The sequence below is a fragment of the Leopardus geoffroyi genome, chromosome E1 (assembly GCF_018350155.1).
Source record: "Leopardus geoffroyi isolate Oge1 chromosome E1, O.geoffroyi_Oge1_pat1.0, whole genome shotgun sequence".
NCBI classification, from domain to species: domain Eukaryota; kingdom Metazoa; phylum Chordata; class Mammalia; order Carnivora; family Felidae; genus Leopardus; species Leopardus geoffroyi.
In genome coordinates, this window is record NC_059330.1 from 55,549,330 (window position 1) to 55,571,698 (window position 22,369).

The window sequence follows — 22,369 nt, forward strand, 5'->3', positions numbered from 1 at the left end:
TGACCTGAGCCAAAGTTGGACACTTAACCGACTTGAGCCACCCAAGCACCCCTGGAATTTTTTTAAACATTTTGTTTGTTTTAAATAGGCTCCATGCCCAGCGAGGGGCTTGAACTCCAGATCCTGAGATTAAGAGTTGCATGTTCTGCGGACTAAGCCAGCCAGGTGCCCCGTTAAAATTAATGCTTAACGTTGAAGCTTAGATTGACTCATAGATTCAATGGCTAAAGCCAGGCCACAGTACAGATGCAAATTAATTATTTTGTGAATATCACAAGGATACAATGTTAACACAGGTCAGTCACTGTTCCGGCTCCAAGTTTATCACCAGTATGTGTACATTTCCAAGAGCTGGCTTCTATGGGTAAATTGAAAAGGAGGTATTAGTGCCTTGTTGGTTGAAACCCACTCCTCAGGGCCTAGAAGAACTGAAATGTCAGTCTATGAACAAACCAGAAGCTTGTCAGATCTGCCTGCATCACTCTCCCATGAAGATTTTCCAGAGTCCCACTAGGAGAGTACACTATTTATACCATTTGTTCATTCTGACTTCAGGATCGCATTTGGTTTGGGCCTGTTCCAGGTTGGCTACAGCTATGCCTGGCATCACAAAGCATGCCTCCACTCCTAGGTGTGTTGCTAATAGGAGGTCAGAAAGCATCCCTGAAAGCACAGGGACACAAGAGTTCAAACAATTGTCTGGAAGCAAAGTGTTCTGGCAAAGTTTCAAAAACAAGAAATTCTTCCCACTTCCCCTCAACCCACCTCACTTTTTAGCAGTAAATTCAAGAGAACATCTGATAAGAAAAGACTCCTCTTCCTGAAATCCAGTGCTCTGTGAAGTTGTTCTCTGGCACATTCTTCAAGGCTATGACTTGTGTAAATTATGTAAATCAGAACAAATCATCAGGGTTACATCAAACTATTTCTTGGAAAATGTTTTCCTGTTTTATCCTTTCTTAAGTTTATTTATTTGAGAGAGCGAGCGAGCCCGCACGCATGTGTCATTTACCACCTATCTATAGCACCCTAGAGGGTCTGGCAGTGCAAGTTGAATTCTGTCACACGTTTGGCTCCCTTCTCTGAATGCGGCCACCCCCATTTCCTCCTTCCCCTCCCTGTGTCCCTATCACCCTGTGTCATGGGTCATGGTGTCGGAAGTCCCCTTGGTGCACACACAAGCAGAAGAGGGACAGTCAAGGGGAGGGAGAGAGAGAGAGGGAGGGAGGGAGGAAGGGAGGGATAGAGAGAGAGAATGAGAGAGAGAGAGAGAGGGAATACGAATGAATCCCAAGCAGGCTCTGTGCTGTAGTGCAGAGCCCAAAGCGGGGCTCGATCTAAAGAACTGTGAGATCATAACCTGAGCCAATATAAAGAGTCTAATACTTAACCAGCTGAATCACCCAAGCACCCCTCCTCTTTCTTCTTCTTCCTCTTTCTTCTTCTTACACTTAAATAATAAAGAACAGGGGCGCTTGGGTGGCTTAGTCCATTGAGAGTCCAACTTCAGCTTGGGTCATGGTCTCGTGGTTCGTGAGTTCAAGTCCCACATTGGGTTTGCTCCTTGTCAGCATGGAGCCTGCTTCGGATCCTCTGTCGTCCTCTCTCTCTCTCTCTGCTTGTCCCCCGCTCATGCTCACTCTCTCTCAAAATGACACGTTTTTTAAAAATAATAATAATAATAATAATAAAACAAAGGACAAACTCAAGAGAGAAAGCCTAAGTATTCAGAATCTCCTATAGCAATATTCCTTATATACCTAGGGACTATCTGCTGAAATAAATACCACAATGACTATGGATGGAATAAATGCCCCAAAACAAAAAACTGGAGGAAACTGGAAATGTTTTTTGGACAATAACTTAAAAATAAAACTGATTGAGTATTCTTTAGATTATATGCACAGAAAAATGTAATTAAACTTTACAAAGACTCCACAAAAAAGCTACTAAGAAACCTAAGGCAATCGCAAAAAATAAGGGAATAGAAAATACAACAGAAATTCAAGAATTCTTATTTCTGGTCTGTATCACCTAAATTAATGCAAAAACAGCCGAGGCAACATAAGAACCAAGCCTGACCTCTGACAGTGCAATGCTGGTGATAACAAAGACAGTATCAACTATGGACTTAATTTGTACCGAGCAGGATGAAAGTGGTGTGGATTTCGATGCTTCCATTCCAACCCACTGAACTACCATATTGCTAGGCACTGTCAAGACAGAGACACAGAACCCTACTGAGATATAGGGAATAGAAATACGCTGTGGCCAGATGTATACAATGGAGCCAAGGGGCAGTGGAGAGGGACCTGTTTGCTCTAGGTAATGAGGGAAGGATGGGAGATAGCCAAGATTACACTGGACGAAAAGAACGACATGACCAAAGACCAGAAGATGTAAAATAGCTCGGTGTTCAGGGAAACTATGCAACCAACTGAAACTTGACCAAACTTTGCTTAAAGATAGCAGAAAGATGAACTGACCCATTATTTGACATTAATGGCAAAAGTATTCATCAACAGAACACTGTAGAGCTTTTTGGATGAGGATATTGTGCAAAATTTTAGAACAAGTTAACACAAAGAATCAAAATGACTCTACAAGAAAACTAAGACTTTCTCTAAGATTATTTACATAACACAGTTCTGGGAAAAAAAAGCACAATAATTATGGTTTTTGAATTCAAAGAAATGCTGCCTCTGCTCTCTAGATGTACCTCAGATGCTGCTGTCTGCACATTTAGCTCAAGACCACATTACACATCCAGTGACACAAGGAACCCAAATTAGAAGGGAGAGAACTAGACTGGACAACCTCATATGTCATGCCAGCAGAGCTAGTCTATGAGCACTCTTCTGGTCCCTCAATTTTCAAAAGAAAAGACAATACCAGGTGGCAACAAGTTCCAAGTATCTGCCTCTGCACAGGCTGGAAGTAGAGAGGGCGCAGGACCATGAAGAAGGGGGCTTGAGAAACCAAAAGTTCACAAGGAAAGGGAGGAGTACAGACAGGGAAAAACTCCTAAGAGAGAGCCCACCCCAATTCTACCCCCAGCCTACAACAGTATTCTGCCTTCCCTCTCCCACACCAAGTCTGCCCCAGGGCCTCACCTCCAAGGACCAGAGTAACCCTGGACGCTTTTACAAGGAGAGAAGATAGGATTCCTGGCGTTCCAAGGTAAAACCCAAAATACTTTGAACACTAACAATGTTATCTAGGTAGGGACAATGTATAGCAGAGCTGGTCCAAAAACACTTCCTGCAACGATGTAAATATCCTATGTCTGCACTAATACAGTAGTCACTAGCCACATGTATACACACATGTATATACACACATGTATAGCCACATGTAGCTGTTGAGATGATGAAATACAGCCAATGCAAGTGAAGATGGAATTTTTTTTATTTGACACAATTTTTTTGTTTTTTTGTTTTTTTGTTTTTTTAATTTTTTTTTCAACGTTTATTTATTTTTGGGACAGAGAGAGACAGAGCATGAACGGGGGAGGGGCAGAGAGAGAGGGAGGCACAGAATCGGAAACAGGCTCCAGGCTCTGAGCCATCAGCCCAGAGCCCGACGCGGGGCTCGAACTCCCGGACCGCGAGATCGTGACCTGGCTGAAGTCGGACGCTCAACCGACTGCGCCACCCAGGCGCCCCTGTTTGTTTGTTTTTAAGTTTACTTCTTTTGAGCCCAAAACCCACGGAGCCTGACGTGGGGCTTCAACACACAAACCATGAGCCCATGACCTGAACCAAAACCAAGAGTCAGATGCTTAATCGACTGAGCCACCCAGGTGCCCCTAACTTAAATTAATAAATTTTAATAGTCATATATAGCTAGTGGCCACAGTACTGAACAGTGCAGCACTAAAGAGCAGGCATATGGAGACCCAACACTTTGTGTTCCAGCCTTAAAATGTCATTAGCATGTATTACATGAGAAATAACACCTTCCACAGAAACAAATTTATTAAGTTTTAGAAAACTGTCATTAAGTAGGGACTATCAAAGGACTCAAGAGAATGTTAAACTTTCAGTGTGTGTATGTATATGTACTTTTTAGAATCTGTGTGCACAGGGGCTCCTGGCTAGCTCAGTCGAAAGAACATGTGCGACTCTTGATCCTGGGGTTATGAGTTTGAGCCCCATGGTGGGTGTAGAGATTACTTAAATAAAAACAACTTAAAAAATAAAATAGGGGTGTATGGGTGGCTCAGTTGGTAAAGCGTCCAACTTTGGCCCGGGTCAACATCTCATGGTTCATGAGTTTGAACACCAGATTGGGCTCTGCGTTGACAGCAAGGAGCCTGCTTGACATTCTCTCTCTCCTTCTTTCTGTCCCTCCCCTGCTAACACTCTCTCAAAATAAATATTTAAAAATAAATAAGTTTTTGAGGTTGCCTGGGTGGCTCAGTCAGTTAAGCATCTGACTTCAGCTCAGGTCATGATCTCACAGTTCATGAGATCAGGCTCTGTACTGACAGCTCAGAGCCTGGAGCCTGCTTTGGATTCTGTGTCTCCCTCTCTCTCTGCCCCTCTCCTGCTCACAGTCTTTCTCTCTAAAATAAATAAACATTAAAAATATTTTTTCTGGGGCACCCAGGTGGTTCAGTCGGTTAAGCATCTGACTTCAGCTCAGGTCATGATCTCACGGTTCGTAAGTTCAAGCCCCGCGTTGGGCTCTGTGCTGACAGCTCAGAGCCTGGAGCCTGCTTGGGATTCTGTGTCTCCCTTTCTCTCTGCCCCTCCCCTCCTCACACTAAGTAAACTTAAAAATAAATAGTTCCTTCAAGGGGGTTGTGGTGTCAGAGACACAAAATTTGAGTTTAAAGACACTTACCTAGATAAGGTCTTACCTAAATAAAGAAGGGTCATAATTACTCTGAAGATCCTGCACGTGCCACGCTATTACCAATATGGCTCACATCTACTTTTATAACTGCCAAATACAAGGAAAGGCCATTAACTATCCAAGTTTAAGTATTCTAGGACAACTCCCAACATCTCTTCAGGGCTGAGAGCAAGCTCTACTAATGTTAGAAACAGAAGTTCTCAGTAAATCAAGCATATCTGGATGGACAAATTGGTCCTGAGCATTTCTAAATTATGTCGAAAAAATTTTCAATACTCATGTCTCACTAAGTCTGTTTCATTCAGAATATCCAGTGCACACCTCTGGCACAGCTCTTAAAACAGCGTATTACTAAATATTATGTATATTTTGAACCCTTTGCACTAAGCATAGTACCCTTCACGTAGGACATACTCAGTAATTTGTCATGATTTACCAAGATACTGGATAAGCAGTTGTAAGAATTCACCAAAATTCCACAATTATCATGACACACTCAAGGAAAAAATAATTCACCAACTAGACCTAATAGACATCTCTTTCTTTCCTTTCCTTTTTTCTTTCCTAATCTCTATGTCTGTCATGGGGCTTGAACTCATGACTCTGAGATCTAGAGTCACATGTCGTACCATCTGAGCCAGCCAGGCCCCGCCTACCAGACATCTACGGAACTCTACCCAACAACAAGAGAATAAACACTCATCTCGAATGTGCAGAACATTTTTCAGCATCACTTGTGAGGCAACAAAACAAGCACCAATAAACTTAAAAAGACTGAAATAATTCAAAGTATGTTCTACATGCACAATGAAATTATAACAGAATTCAACACCAGATGGAATTCTGGGAAATTCACAAATATGTGGAAATTAAACAACACACTTCTAAATAACCAGTGGGTCAAAGAAAAAAACAAGGAAAATTAGAAAATACTTTGAGATGAATGAAAAAAAATAACTGCATACCAAATTTATGGGATGCAGCTAAGGCAAAATTTAGAGGGAAATTCATAGCTGTAAATACCATAGTTCACTCCAAATGGAGGTTGCTATTATTTTATGTATAAAATTCAAAACCTAAACCTCAAAGCAGGTAATACAAGAATAATTTCTCATCAGGTTATTTGAGAACATGGAGATGAGAAGCATGGCCTTTTTGCTAGGCCTTTACTATCTAACTGGATAGGTATTTGTTCTTTCTGCCACACCAGTAACCTAAATTGGGGAAACCAATAATGCAATTAATCTCAAGAAAAGACCCGTAGGGATACTAGTTTCCACTTCTAGCACTAAGTGGCCATTAGTCACAAATTCACCTGGATATCTCATATGGACAATATTAACACAGTTTTAGAAAACTGACACCAATTTCAGGTTCAAGATCTACTGTGATTCAGCTTTATCATGTCACTTGGAGAAAGGAGTAATCATTATAATCTTCTCTAACAGCCTAGCATAGAAATCCTTTGAGCTACTGCTATTTTCAAAAGAGATACACTTCAACAGAAACCCTGTCCTTGCTTCCGTAAGGTGAAGTACCTGCTTATTTTCATCATTAAAATTTTGAGTATGGTTTCAAAGTGTTTCTCACTGTATCTGGAAAGCATTAAAAAAGTAACTGTGGCTATATTCATTAATTTTTTTTTTTCCTGAAAGGTGACAGAAAACCTGACCAAGGAGTTTCCTTTTTTACATTTTCTAACAATAAATGCAACATTTATTTATTTAATTTCAAAACAAAAACAGTTATCTGGGTGACAGGAGTATGGCCCAACTCTCTTTTACACTTTTCTATTAAATAATTCTAATAAGTGTTTAAAAAGAATAAAATGAGGGGCATCTGGGTGGCTCAGTCGGTTGAGTGTCCGACTTCGGCTCAGGTCACGATCTCATGGCTCGTGGGTTCGAGCCCCACATCGGGCTCTGTGCTGACGGCTCAGAGCCTGGAGTCTGCTTCGGATTCTGTGTCCCCTTCTCACTCTGCCCCTCCCTCGCTCATGCTGTCTCTCTCTCTCTCTCAAGAATAAATAAAACAGTAAAAAATATTTAAAAAAAGAATAAAATGAAGACACCTGATTTTTAATGCATAATAGATTAACTAGAAACCATTAATAACTTCAAACCTTTTTGTCTTAATTTTACTTTTCTAAGCTACACATTCTATTAAAGTTGATAAATAACAAAATGTCAGTTTGACTAGATCTAAATATGGACAAAAGGAGAAATGAATAATTAAACCTCTGAGAAGTGCAATTTGGCTGCATTAGTAATTTTAATCCAGTTGGAAAACTGATTTAAGTGAACATTAAATATGTAGGAAAGCACATAACATTACTTTCATATCACTTGTCGGGAAAAGATGAGTGGGAAATAACTAGATCTGGGTGGCAAGACCAGTTTCAGGGCCAAACTATTCATAAGGAAAAGGGCTGAGCATGCTTCTAGTTCACGGCCACACATTCTACACAAAGCCTGTGCAATAGTCCTAGATGATGTGGAGGATGCTTGGGCTTCCAAACCAAGAGGAGTAAAACAAAAAACATAGAACATAAAACATAAAACAAATTTGCTCCACGAAGCTGTACAGTGTTTTTTCCCTCTTGTTAAGAAAGCAAAACAGGCCTACCAATGTTTGTTGATTTGTAAACTGACATTTGAAAAATTATTGTGGTGTTGTTTTTTACTGCTTTTCTGGTTATGAAACAAATGTTTACAAAAACATCAATTATAGAAATACATGCTACAGAAAATGAAAATTCACCATAATCTCAAATATCCAGAGAAAACCGTTACCAACAGTTTTTTTTCTTCATACTGCAGTACATGTAAGGTGAGGATGCTTCAGCAAGTCATTCTACCTTTTTGTTAAAAGCTCTCAGCAGAAGGTCCTGGCTCTAAAGAGCTCAACATTTACAGCATCAACTAACAAAACCTGGTGTGTTTTTCTAAACATAAGTTACCATGGATGATTTCCTCTAGAAGGGTTTCATTTAGGCAAAGTAAAACGGAATTAAAACTACACCTACAAGAGACGCCTGGCTGGCTCAGTCAAAAGAGCCCACAATTCTTGATCTCAGCATTGTCAGTTTGAGTCCCATGTTGGGTGTAGCCATTACTTAAGTAAATAAATAAACTTAAAAGTAAAATAAAATAAAATAAAATAAAACTACATCTATGAATACATACCAAACTTCTCAGCTATCAAAATTACTTATTAACCTGACACAGCTATAAAAGCAGATTAGGGGCACCTGGGTAGCTCAGTCAGTTAAGTGTCCGACTCTTGATTCTGGCTCAGGTCATGATCTCACGGTTTAGGAGTTCAAGTCCCGCCCTGGGCTCCAGGACTGACAGAGCAGAGCTTGCTTGGGATTCTCTCCTTCTCTCCCTCTCTCTATCTGCCCATCCCCCCCTACACACACGGCACTCTCTCTCTCTCTCTCTCAAAACAAATAAACTTAAAAATAAATAAATAAAAGCAAATTATCAGCAGAAGGAATAGCACAAAATAAAATGTGCCTCAGAAAATCTATGTGCTGTTGTCAAGTATCTTAGATGCCGAGTGGAGGTTCCCTTGCTTCACACATCTGGTTCCACTGTCAAACTGAAATAATGTTCTGTGTTAAAGGAGACTGAAGCATGAAGCAGACATTAGCTGTGCTATTATTATGTATTCTGGCTATGCAGTATGGGCCATTGTCATTTAACCAAAGTCAAGCAGGTAATCTGTTCAGCCCTTTTGGGAAGTAGATCATATACACCAAGAACCTCCTTTGAAATTATGAACAAAATTATCATCAGAAACAAGGTAAATATCAGCAATAGGGAAATAGTTAAGTCTATTATGATCATTAACTTTAAAAGTACTTAATATCAAACCATTACAAATAATCAGTAAAACTGGGATGCCTGGGTGGCTCAGTCGGTTAAGCATCTGACTCTTGATTTCAGCTCAGGTCAGGATCTCATGGTTCCAGAAATCAAGGCCTGAGTTGCTGGCAGCTCAGAGCCTGCTTAAGATTCTCCGTCTCCCTCTCTGCCCCTCCCCTGCTCATGTTCACTCTCAGAATCAATAAATATTTTTTAAAAAATCAGTAAAACCAATATGGGAAAATGGTAACATATGTTGTATTTTAAGTCTACTACAGTTACAGCATTACGAAAATGTATATATAATAAAACCTAGAAAAGATCTGAAATCATAAAATTACAGGGGGAGGGGAACATGCAGGATTTTGAGCTTCCTATTTTTTTCTATGAATGTATATTAACGTAATTTTAAATGTTAAACTAAAGTGGAAATATTGCTAATAAAATGCTATAAATATATTTTCCCCTAGCAATCCATTTTAAACCATACTTCTCAAAAATAAAAAATAAACCATACTTCTCTATGAAAATAAAGGTCTATGCGAGAATAACACAAAGACGACAGGCAATAACCTATTTTCTCACTGATAACACATGCTCCCCTCTATTTCTCTGCAAAGCCTACAGTTTCAAGGTTCAAAATTTCCCCTCACTTTATAACTAATTTGATGCTTTTTGTATTTTTCAAAAGCAAAGTTCTACAGAAGGCTTTTGTCATTTTGCTAAACCTAGGTTTTAAAAGTCCGCTGTTAAAGAATAAATTAGTTAAAAATTAACAACAAAAATAGACATTAAAGAGGTATTAGAAACAAAAAGCAAGCAAGCTATTGTTAAAGTGAGAAAATACTTCCAATATTTTACCCACAACCCTCAGCACCTGTTGGGGTAAAAATATCCGGACAGAACACATAAGAACTGATGCTAGAAATGGGACACAAGTAGGCTCTAAGCTTTCCTATAAGGTAAAGAAGGAAACATGTTAAAGCCGTATTTAAGCATCTCTAAGATTTTAGAAAGTTGTTTGGGGGGAATATCCGCCTATTTCTGGCACTGAGACCAGAAGAGAATCTTTTCTCGCCGAGGACACTTACAAACAGTGAAAGACTCCTTAATACCCCTATAGTAAATAAAATAATGAACTTTCCCAAGGCTGTTTCTCACCTATCTCAATGTTGGCCAACAGCACAACACTAAAGCTCCATTCAGCCAAGAAGTCTACAAAAGGAAGGCCCCCAGCAGAATGCTGGGCAGGTGCCCATTTCCTTGCTTTTGGGTTCAATCCTGAGAGAAACCAAAGACTTTAAGGATGGAGAAACCACTTGTCTTCCACACAACCCTCCACCAATGCCATACTTTTAGCTGAGCTCTACAACAAGGTTTAAACAGTTCTGACTTTGAGGTAATGTCAAGACAAGAACCTGGCTGGTTTTATGGGTAGAGTCATGTGACTTAACCTGAGCCAGCGGTTGGACTGACATCTTATCAAAGCTGTGTACCTGAATAACATGAATAAAATTAATGGCAGGGGCACCTGGCTGGCTCAGTCGGTGGAGGGTGCGACTCTTGATCTTGGAGTCATTGAGTTCAAGCCCCTCCTTTGGCGTAAAGATTACTTAAATAAACAAACAAACCTTTTTAAAAACTAATCAAAAAACAAAACTAATGGCAGCTAGCCTTGTTGTCTACTTTAGTCCAATCACAGCATTAAGTACACTAACATATTAGCTTTTTAAATCTTCATTGTGACTCTAGGAAGGTAGGTGTTCTTCATTCCATTTTACACATGGTTGAACCAAAGCACAAAGTAAATCGCCCAGCATCAAAATGCCAGCTCTCCCACGGCTGAGCTGGGATTCAAAGCAGCTAGGTCTAGCCTGGAGTGTTGGAGTACGTGTTCTTTATCACAATACTACAGATGTCTCTCATTCCACATCCACAAGGAGGTGAAACTGAGGGGCCAGTTTCACCAAACTTGCCAAAAGGATAAAGATTTTCCTTGAAGTCATTTTGAGTCACTTTTTAAATTTTTTTTTTTTTTTCAACGTTTATTTATTTTTGGGACAGAGAGAGACAGAGCATGAACGGGGGAGGGGCAGAGAGAGAGGGAGACACAGAATCGGAAACAGGCTCCAGGCTCTGAGCCATCAGCCCAGAGCCCGACGCGGGGCTCGAACTCCCGGACCGCGAGATCGTGACCTGGCTGAAGTCGGACGCTTAATCGACTGCGCCACCCAGGCGCCCCTGAGTCACTTTTTAAAATGTCTCTAAGTTTTAGGAAACTGACACACAGTGAATTTCAGCCTAAAGATTTAAAAGCAGGTTAAGTCTCAGCTATTAAAAAAAACCCAACTGGGGCACCTGGTGGCTCAGTTGGTTAAGAGTCCAAATCTAGACCTCAGGTCACGATCTCATAATTGGTGAGAACGAGCCCCAAGTCTGGCTCTGCACTGACAATGCAAAAAGCCTCCTTGGGATTCCCGCCCTCTCCCTCTCTCTCTCTGCGCCTCCCCTGCTCGCACAAATGCGAGCTAGCTCTCTCAAAAAAAAAAAAAATAATAAATAAATAAACATTAAAAAACAAATAAATCTTGGGGGCACCTGGGTGGCTCAGTCGGTTAAATGTCCGACCTCGGCTCAGGTCATGATCTCACGGTTCGTGGGTTTGAGCCCCATGTCAGGCTCTGTGCCTACAGCTCAGAGCCTGGAGCCTGCTTCGGTTTCTGTGTCTCCCTCTCTCTACCCCTCTCCTGCTCGCATTCTGTCTCTCTCAAAAATAAACAAACATTAAAACAAAACAAACATGCTGACCAGAGCACTTTAACTTCCCGGAATATTCGTCAAATAAAATGGATACAAAATGGTAACTACTATTTCAATATAACTTTTTAAATTTTTTAAAAATATTTATCCATTTTTGAGAGACAGAAAGAGACAGAGTGTGAGCAGGGGAGGGGCAGAGAGACACAGAGGCACAGAATCCGAAGCAGGCTCCAGGCTCTGAGCTGTCAGCACAGAGCCCAACATGGGGCCAGAACACTCGAACCTTGAGATCATGACTTGAGCCGCAGTTGGATGCTTAAGGGACAGAGCCACCCAGATGCCCCATAACTTTATTGTTTTCATAAAACTATAAATTGGTTAAAGTAAGACAAAAGAGTACAAAAGAAGAAGGAAAAAAAATCACCTGAAATCAAGCCCCTTGGAGATTACCACTGTTACCTTTTAGAGGACCATTCAGAAAGTCCACGTATTTAGCAAGCAAACAGAAATACCCCTAATGGGAGCTCCCTCTCCAGTTTGACCTCATTTGGGAATGAAAAGGCCCTACAGGGTGGCAGTTAAGAACACAGAATCTGGATCCAAACCGGTCAGAATCTGAATGCTAACTGGTGAACTCGGGACACTTTCTGAACCTAACCCTCACATCCCTCATCAGTAAAATGGGAATAACAGCATCTTTGTTAAGATTCTTTGGAGGGCTAAAAGCGAATGGAAGTAAAATACTTAGCTTCCTGCAAGGACATCCCGAGCACTCGATGTACTAGTTACGTTACTACTTTTTAAAAAAAGATCCACTTAAACACTTCTCTGTGCCAAGTGTAGACATTCTGTGTTGACATAGATTTACACCAACATTAACACCTTCATAGCATTCCATCTCACGGCACGATAACCTGCTTACGTAGCGTCCTACTGATGGGCTACTTAGGTTTGGGGTTTTGGTGTTTTTTTTTGTTTTTTTTTTTTTGTAATATGATTAATTCCATCAATTTAAAGATGCCTCTTTTTACACATTTTAACACGTCTGAAATGCATCATGTTTCATAATTTAACTGCAAAAACTTATTTTCCAGGTGGTACATATATTAATTGAAGTAAATATCCTATGTCTACATTTACACAAACTTGTTTGAGAATTTTCTTAGAATAAATTTTTAAAAGTAGACTTGCTGGGTCGTTTCATGTTCTGCTACGTGTCACCAGGACACCATTCAGAAAAATTGTATTGTTGGGGCACCTGGGTGGCTCAGTCGGTTGAGAGTCCAACTTCAACTCAGGTCATGATCTCATGCCTCATGAGTTCAAGCCCTACATCGGGCTTGCTGCCGTCAGCTCAGAGCCTGGAGCCTGCTTCCCATTCTGTGTCTCCCTCTCTCTCTCTCTCTGCCCCTCCCGTGCTTGTGCTCTGGCTCTGTCTCTCTGTCTTTTTCAAAAGAAATAAACATTATAAAAAAATTTTTTTAAGAAAAACTGCATTATTGGTACAAACCTCCACTGGCAGAAGGTGACAGAGCCCGCCATGCTGGCCAACACAAGGTGGGGTCAATTTTTATCATCTTTGCTAATCTGACAGGCAAAATGACCTCATTTTCTCCACTTCTTTCACTATTGAAGTCAATTTACTTTAGACAGGATGTCCAGTAAGTCACTCAGTAGAAGAGTGCCACAAGCCGGCTGTCCAGGCCTGGCAGGTGAGCAAAGCAGGTCTGCTGATGCCTCACATTTCTGGGCTACTCACCCCTGACAGTTAAAAGGAGCAGTAACGTGCTGTCGGAGGGAGCATCGCAGCCAGACCTGAGACCAAGCCCCAGCTTTGTAACTTACTGCACTGTGTGAACCTGAGCAAGTTACTTCTCTTGTGAGCCTGTTTCTGCAGGTGTAAGATGAGGCTAACGAGGGCCAACCTTTTAGTACCCAAACTAGAAATCACGTACGACTTTGGGGCATAGTAAATGCTCCATAAATGGGAGCTATTCAAACCGAAAGACCCCAAAGGAACACTGTATTTCCTTACTCATTTCTTCCTCTAAACAGGGATGACTGGTCTTCAGCCAGGCCCCCAGAAGGAGCCCTGTATGGGAACCGAAATCTCATTCTTAGCATCTACGTGGAAACAGTCCATTCAGATGACGGGGGAAAAATGCGTACAGTCAAAGGCAAACAAATCATTTGTTCTAAGAGAATTCAAATCATCCTCATACATAAAAATTAAATGCAAAATTCTGGTTTTAGTCAACAAGATCAGTAAGAATTCTTATCAACAGGCAGAGAAATGCTTCCACCAAGCACACTGATACTAGGAATTTGAAACAGTTCCTTATTAAGTACTTTAAATCCCATCCTGTGTTTAATCATTCAAATACCTGAAATGAGACTCCTGTACCCAAATTCAGGAGTTCTAGCGGCTGTGAAAACTATTACCAATTCAACCCCAGTTCAGATTCCTGACTTCTCAGGAACAGGCTCAGTGGGCATTCTTCTCTCAGCTACACGGATTTATTCCAAATGTCCCCAGCAGAAATTCCATTATTTTTCCCCCAGCATCTCTCAACGCCATCCACCCCCGACCTTTGTTCCTAGCCTCTGACACCTATGCAGGCACTTGCCTCCCAGGCGGCTAACTGCAACCTTCCAGGCTGGGGCTCCAGGCTTCCCTCCTATCACAGAACACTTCCCTCATCAGCTAAAAGCCTTTAAAGGCTTAAAGACAGATCAAATTCTTACTCTTTTTTCTTATCTTGCTCCAATTCTACCTTCTTTTCTACTATGGCACAGTCTTCAACCCCATTCTAGCATTCCTATCTCAAACACAAGCACCCACTCCCCCTCACCATCTCACGAGGTTGGGTTTAAGTCACACACCCTCCAACCATCATTCTCAGACTTCAGCTCTTACCAATCTCTGCCCTTCCTACATTATTACTCTGGCAGTCACAGTGTGTGACACAACTCGGCATTCCATTAAATAAATACCAGTTCCTTACTGGGACTCCTGGATGGTTCAGTCGGTGGAGTCTGACTCTTGATTTCAGCTCAGGTCATGATCTCACAGACTGTGAGTTCGAGCCCCACATCGGGCTCTGTGCTGACAGCTCAGAGCTTGGAGCCTGCTTCAGATTCTGTGTCTGCCCCCCCCCCCCCACCATGCTCTGTCTCTCTCAAAACTAAAGAAACATTTAAAAAAATTAAAAAACAAAAAAAACCAGTTCCTTACTAAGTACTTACTAAGAGTTGTGATCTTGGATCATTTAACCTCTGTGGGCCACTTCCTCATCTAAAAAATAAAATCTAAATTAAGACCTTTTAAAAGGTCCTCACCTGTTCTAAAAATCCTCTAATTTTGTATACTGCCATATCCTGTTTCACATATTAATTTCACTTCTCATATTTGATTTTAGAGGTCCTGAAGGGAGAAAGTATAACCTGTATTTCTTCCCCAACTTTCAAAGCAACTTATCCCAGGGTGTGGCTAAAGAAGATGCTCAGTAAATGTGACATTAAAACGGTCATCTGCACCAAGATAGAATGCTTCAAAGAGCCGAGTGTGAAGCCAAGACCTATTTCTTTCTTTCTTTAAGATTTTTATTTTTAAGTAATCTCTACACCCAGCGCTGGGCTTGAACTCACATCCCAGAGATCAAGAGTCACGTGCACCGAGCCAGCCAGGCACCCCTCAAGACCAATTTCTAAAGCAGTCTTGAAAACTGATAAAGGTAGTTAGTGCCAAATGAGCAGAAGACATCTAGACGACCCACTGCTGGTTCTCTTCTAGAATCAAAGGTCTGCCTTGACAGCAAAGAAAAGCCACCAACTCTAGAAAGGAATGAGCACAGGTTTGAGAGCTCAAAATGGTCTCTTAATTCGTACGCAGCACTGCCTGAAGCACAGGCACATAAGCCCCTAAATGACAGATCTACCTCGGAGGTAAGCTCAGATGTGTTATGCGCTATAGGGGAGAGGATTCAGGGGCCTTGTCTGGTGGAGAACCCCTGGGACTATCTGAAGCCTGCACTACAACGGCAGGGAAATTTAGGTTCATTTCAGCCACACAAGGCTGAAAATTGCAACAGACCAATTCCTTCCATTTCTATGCCCCAGTGCCCTTCTTCTCCTCCCCTCCAAAAAAAAAAAAAAAAAAAAAAACAAAAAACAAAAAAAACCCCACACACACACAGACAAGGGACAGTAACAAAGGAGATATATTGAAGCATTTAGTTCTATTTTAGGTTTCCAGTGAAATGTTTTCATTTTTGTCTCTTTTCTCAGAGCAGCACGAGTCAACATGTAGAAAGAAAGTAAAGAAGCGGTCTGCTGGAGGATGGGGTCCACATTAACCAAAGTTAACCAGGCGCTCCAAGACAGTGAGAGGATGTAATCTTTCTGAACTCTACTCGGAGGCAAAGGGCTAAGCCCTTTTCTAGGGCATTATCTTCAAATAAAATGTATTCGATGCCCATATGTACACACACCCTCCCTTAGCAAAAGAGGGCAAATATAACCCTATTTCAATCATGTCAAAGTGGTCAATGCTATTCCAGCCACTTATAAACATGCTTTGGCTCACAACTAACATCCTTAAGAGCTATCAAATCAAATCAAAGCCACTCAAATGAAACCAGTTACTCCCTGAATAATCAAATGGAGAAAACACTGCTTTTTAAAATAACAGTTCTTAAGACAAAGCAATGTCCCTCCTCTTCACTCAGCTGTTCCACAGAATCATGAGACAAAGGGCAACTACTGTATTAGCACTTTTTTTTTTTCTTTTTGGAGTAAAGCCACAAGATTACTAACAAACAGCTAACGGTCACCATTCAAGAGTAATAATGACATTATGACTTCATATGCCAGTTATCTACCAAATTGGAAAGAAGCAAATATATGTATTTTTCTCTTCCCAAAGAAAATCTGAAAGTAAATGTGAGCACTCTGACTCACTTTCTCTCCCAACAGAACAATTTCTGGGGGAATGTTAAACAGTACCCTCTTCTCTAATTATAGGATGGGAGAAAAGGGTTTCACACTTGTTCATGAGCTTACCAACTGAAGCTGGAGAACTTACAAGATCCTCATGGTCTAGGTCTAGGATAAACTTCAGTGTTAACACTCAGGGAAAAGCTCTTGCCTAAAAACTCTTAAAAATAGACCTCAAATCCTTAGTTTTGTTGCTTTAGTGCTAAATATGTAACAGGGTAAACGTAGAGGAAAATATGAACTACCAGGCTTCTAGGTTTAAGTTTCTTGGGTAAGCTTAATGGAGAAATCTACGTTTGTATTGGGGGGCGGCAGGGAAGGCCCCACAGGGTTTCGTACAAGCAACAGATACGGGTAGTTGAACAGCCAACTGTTTAAATTCCACTATAGTTAATGTTCACTGTTATACTGGTTTCAGGAGGACAATATTCGAGTAGCCAATCTTCTGATGATACCACAAGCTGGTTATCTGTTGAAAACAGTAATCACCTATGAACACATCAGATTACTCCTCTGTACACCAATGAAAGAGTAATTTAATAGTTCAAGTTATGTCTGGTCCCTTGCTCTGACTTCTAGTTAAGAAAACAGAAACAGAACACATATATTACCCTAAAACCTATAGCTGGTTCTGTCTGCTGACAATTCAGTGCTGACTTGGAGAATTCCCTGAGAAAGCTGGGCATCACAAAAAACAGTTCTGAAAAGAACACACTTTCCTTCTCTTTCAAGGGCTCTTCAATATTGCCTTCTATGAAATACAACCTAACATCAAGAAACTACTGAGCAGGTAACTTCAGAGTTGAACTCTATGCCTCCGGCAAAGAGAGCAAAATAGTAGCTACCCACAGGTCTGAAGGACTCAAAAGAAAAACAAAAAACAAACAAAAAAAAAAACCCGTCCTTCTATAGAGGATATTTCTACATCTCCACTTTGTTCCTCTTTGTAAAATTCTCATAATTTTCATTCAGGGGTAGTAAACAAATGGGTGGCAAACCCCCAACCATCAGACTAGGCTCAGAGGAAAAAAATGTCGAAAGTTGAGACGCAGTGAACATGCAAACACTCAACTTCAGGTTCTCCTCATGCAGAGCTGACACATTATTCGATAACACCCACCCTTGTAAAAATAAATTACATACCCAAAAGGGCAAGCTGCTGCCGTCAATTGGGTAAACAACGTAATTACCATGTGCCAGGTGGAAAGTGAATCCTCGTGTAAATAGTTTGGGCTCAGAATGAGCTGCAAACTGTAAAGAAGCTGATTTTTAAACTGTCAGCAGGTTTCTTTTGTGCAATTAGAGTTTAATACAGGGTAATTGCTCAAGTTTCTTTTGAGAAAATCGCCCTGTGACTTGTACAACAACGCAACAAACCTCAGGATTTAGAACTCCACTAGTTTTCTCACAAAGAATAAAAATACACTGAGGTTCTTTAATGAGTTTTGGCATATACTTCTAACCGCCTCTCAAAACTAGAGGAAATTAATTTCTAACCAACTAGCATCATGTTCCAGAATGCAAAACCTTGACTGTGTAAGATAAGACTGAGTGCTTTTACATAAATACTTCAAGTTTAAGTCTTAAAAAAAAAAAAAAATCCCCTAATGCTTAATAAAACTGCAAAATGTATCAGGCTACTCTGATACTTCCTTGTGACAATCACGCTGCTCTGACTTTACGTGCAAACAACAAGCAAATAGAGATACTGGAGGCATTCACACAAAGGCAGTTAAAGACCATACATCACACCAACCGTCTTAAGTCATATTTAATATTCCTCTCAGCATCTATCTCAGCTATCCAGAGCGCGCCCGATGGTAAATGGTCAAAGCGGGCACTGAGAAAGGAGGAGCTCGGCTTCTTTGTGTGTTATCAGGGTAAAAGAAGGTAGGGGAGTACAAGGGGAGGCCATCTCAGCATCTGCGTGGCATCACACTTACCTTGAGGATGTCCCCCCTTTTGAAGCTCAGCTCGTCGTCAGCAGTAGCTTTGAAGTCATATTTGGCGATGGCTTCCATTCTGGGCGCCGCTCAGTGCTCAGCAGCCTGAAGCCGGGGGAAGGGAGTCTTCCCTGCTGAAGCCACCCAGCGCCCTGGGCTCGGCCTCGCCGCTCTCTCGGGACCGGCTCGTGCACTCCGGGACACACAATGCCGCCCTGAATCACAAGAGGGATGGTTGAGAGAAGTGGCCAGCACCGAAGGCGGCCCCGCCCTGCCAATCTGCCTGCCGCCCCAGCCCCCACGCCCCCTGGCTCGGCCCGCCTCCCTCCCTCGCAGGCTGGAGCCCCGATCGCCTCCTTCCTCTTCGCAGGCTCGGCCCCCAGGCGACTGACAGGCCCGCCGGCCAATGGCGGCAGGCGCTCGAGCTATTCCCGCACACACTTCCTCTTCCTTCCCGCTGGGTGTGCGCGGTGTTCAGGAGGAGCCGGCTGAAGACCCTCTCGGTCTCCGCCTCTCCTCCCTCGCCCCTTGCGCTCTCAGCTCCTCCGGCCCGAAATGCAGTCCACCCAAAGAAAGGCCTCGCCCTGCGGACGGCACCCAGCCTTTCCCGGTTACACAGGCCTATCTCCTTCCTTTCTCCCTGCCGACCTTTCTGGTGTTCTGAAAATGTTCGGTCCCGTATCCAGTCAAAAGCAAGCAATTGTGGCTTTGGTCTTCAGCTGCTTTATTTAACTGTTCTCGGAAACTAACCTTGGTCTGCTCCTAGGAAAGCAGGTCAAAGTGAACCTAGGAACTACTTTTTAAAATTCAATTTGCTGTTCTGAGCAAGGCAGCTCTCCCTCTATCGCTTCCAGACTGATCGGCAAGCTCAGGTAACCAGAAATAGAGGAGATCCAGCTCTGACGCTTGAAAAGGCTCCAGCCTTTTGTTGAAGACCTGCTCTTGCCTAAGGCTCCTTCTCCCCTGAAGACCCCCAAGACTTTGGACTCCAAAGAGCCCTTGAAATAGACGTCCAAAGTTCAGCAATTCCAGAAGAAGCTTCTACATCACTTCTCACTACCCTAAGGAGCAAAGCTTAAATCCTAACTACACTTGAAAGGAATCCCCTTTTCCGAATCTGAGCTGCCAGATGTCTTATCCGGGGGAAAGAAAGTGCAGGGAGATGGTGCCAGGAAGTCTAACAAATCTCTCAGTCAACCTGAGAACAGCTGCTTCTCTCAGCACCAAAGGAATACTAAGATGAACCAAGTTGCATTTTTGCAGGTAAAGATTCTGTAATAACCCTTAGGTAGTGTACTAGGTGATGGTGAACTGTGGGCAGTACAATCACTGTTGTTAAAAAAAAAAAAAAAAAAAGAAAATCTCCAGGCACCAATACAGCCACAACCTAGACCTTTGTGTAACTAAAGGAAAATAAAGCCCCATTTCTGTCTTCAGTTACTGTTTTCATACAGGCTAAATAAAAGCAGAAAACAACACGGGACACTGGCAGAATGGGGACAGATTATTTATAGTGACACCGTTCTCGGATAATTACCACCTAGCAGAGAGCTCATCTGAGGGGCATGGGTGATTATCATCCTTTGTTCTAAAGTTAACAATTGGGGCATTAATCAGGCATAGCTGCAAAAGGACTAAGCAGTAAATCAGCTGGGAATATTAAGATTAGAAGAAAATGAGCATTACCAAAGAGGACAGAAATCACCTAGTAATAAAAAGTCCTTTAGTCAAATTCTGAAAGCCAAACATTCTACTGCAGGTAAACTAATCAACCAGACCAATGTTTATTCTATCAGGCCATGATATCCCATGTGGGGTTGGCTCTAAGAGAGGAAAGTAAAAAGAGAGCTCTAGCAAATATAAAAAAAAAAAAAAAAAAAAATACAATTAGTCTCAGTATTTATTTATTTAAAATTTTCTTAGGTAATCTCGACACCCAACATGGGGCTTGAACTCATGACCCCACGATCAAGAGTCACATGATCTACTAACTCAGCCAGCCAGGGCTCAAAGTATTTATTTCTGTGTGTCCTTAAACCCCCTTTATTTATTCTCTCTGTAGTTGCTTTTTTTAATCAAACTAACCCATGTATATAATTTTGAAAGTCACAGATTTTGAAAGGCTTATTAAAAAAAAAAGGGCAGTTCCCCACCCCAACACCTACAAGCAATCACCCTCAATTCTGTTTTTAGCTTTCTTTTTGCACCTACAGTATTTCTAAATAATATGCTTCTGTTGTTTTTAAATTTATTCCAGCCATGACCTATTGCTTGCAAGATGTTCACCCCCGACAGTTTCCCCTTGCCCCATCCCAGTAATACCACATATTCCGGTTTAAGCAGTTTCACACTGCAAAATATTCTTCACTGCTGATTTAAATATATTACAACCAACCTTCCTTTCTAGTATAATACTTTACTTTTTCCTGGCATTAACAACTGCTTTTCCTTCTTTGACTACTCTCCAATATGTGTACCCATTTTTATTTTTTTGCAAAGGCTTCAAAATCTCTGCTATATGCCTGTCAATGTTTTCTACTATTTATTTTAATTGGTCTCCAGGGTTGACTGTTGGAACCATGTATCAGTGATGGGAAACCTAAGAATAACTGAGCAGATCTAACAAAAATAAGGAGCTGCATTTTTGAAAAAGAGAAATCAGAAAAATCGGACAGAAACTCAAAGCATTGTCATTGTCAAGGTGCTATGTTGCAACAGGGCGCAAACTTCTATTTCATTCGGAATTTCAGACAACTGCAGTGTAACCAACCGAACAGCAGCAGCATAAAAACCAAGACAGTTTTCAACACTGGTTTTCCTGTTACCTAACTCATCTACCACAGGTTTCCTAGAGAAAGCATAAACAGATAACACTCTTGAAAATCATGTTTCAAGTAACTACTGCTTTGTGAGATACAGTTTGAGACAAATGAAAACCAGGCACAATCAATACTTCTGTGGCTGTGCCAAATAAAAATTAGCAGCTCACGGAGAAGACCTGGAGGGGTCAGCTTATCAGGCCAGCCACAGAAAAGAGCACACAGGCTATTCAACGGGGTGTGTTTCATTAAAAACAAAACTATCTTATACACAACACTAATGACTAAAAGGAAGAAAGCTGAAAGTGGACACAATGTATAATGATTTCAACAGAGAAGATGGGTGGAGCGTACACTGAACCCTAATGAGAATACTTAAAACTGTTGCAGCATACACCCTTCGGTCCATCACACACAGCAAATTCTAAAGCAAGTGCAGCTTGAATCGTTCATTTCAAGCAATGTGCACTGAATCCTAAAATGCAGTCTCCTAAAGGTATCTGTAGGATTTGTCCTCCTTCCATTTAACTCTTCTTCCCCAAATTTACAGAAAATAAAAATACACAACATTCACTGGGCAATATCACTTAGTGTTAAGGCCCCATGGTCTCTAAAAGCAGGTTGATCTGGGTTGAACTAATGACCTTGGTGCTTACCGGCTATAATTTTGGGCAAGCCCCCCCCTTTTTTTTTTGCTGGGGGGTAAGCCTTTTAAACAAACCCCATTTCTCATTTGTAAAATGGGGATAGTATCACCTACTTCATAAGATTCATTCACCATTAAATTAGGTAATATAGATAATATACATGAAATGCTTTGGACAGGGCCCGACATTAAGTCATTCAAAATAAGTTAAAATGTCCCTCCCCCGTTCATGCTCTGTCTCTCCCTGTCTCAAAAATAAATAAAACGTTAAAAAAAAAATTAAAAAACAAAATAAGTTAAAATGTGATTCTACTTAAAACAGAGAAGATGTTCAACTTCACTAGTCAGAAACTGCAAATTACAACGAGATTTCTTTCACCTACTAGTTGCCCAATTTTTTAAAGGTTTATAATATTTAGCCTCTGCAATTCTCTGGTTGAACAGACTCCCAGGCTCTTTATTCAATGTTCATCCACT

General features: G+C 41.3%; 1 protein-coding gene across 1 annotated transcript in view; it reads right to left on the minus strand.

Moving 5' to 3' along the window:
• GRB2 (growth factor receptor bound protein 2) overlaps positions 1-22,369 on the minus strand; it is a 73,884-nt gene that overhangs the window by 46,344 nt on the left and 5,171 nt on the right. Inside the window, exon 2 of the mRNA XM_045490882.1 lies at positions 18,428-18,642. Within this exon, the coding sequence (XP_045346838.1) occupies positions 18,428-18,505 (78 nt within the window). The 5' untranslated portion in view covers positions 18,506-18,642. The remainder of the gene's footprint in view (positions 1-18,427; positions 18,643-22,369) is intronic.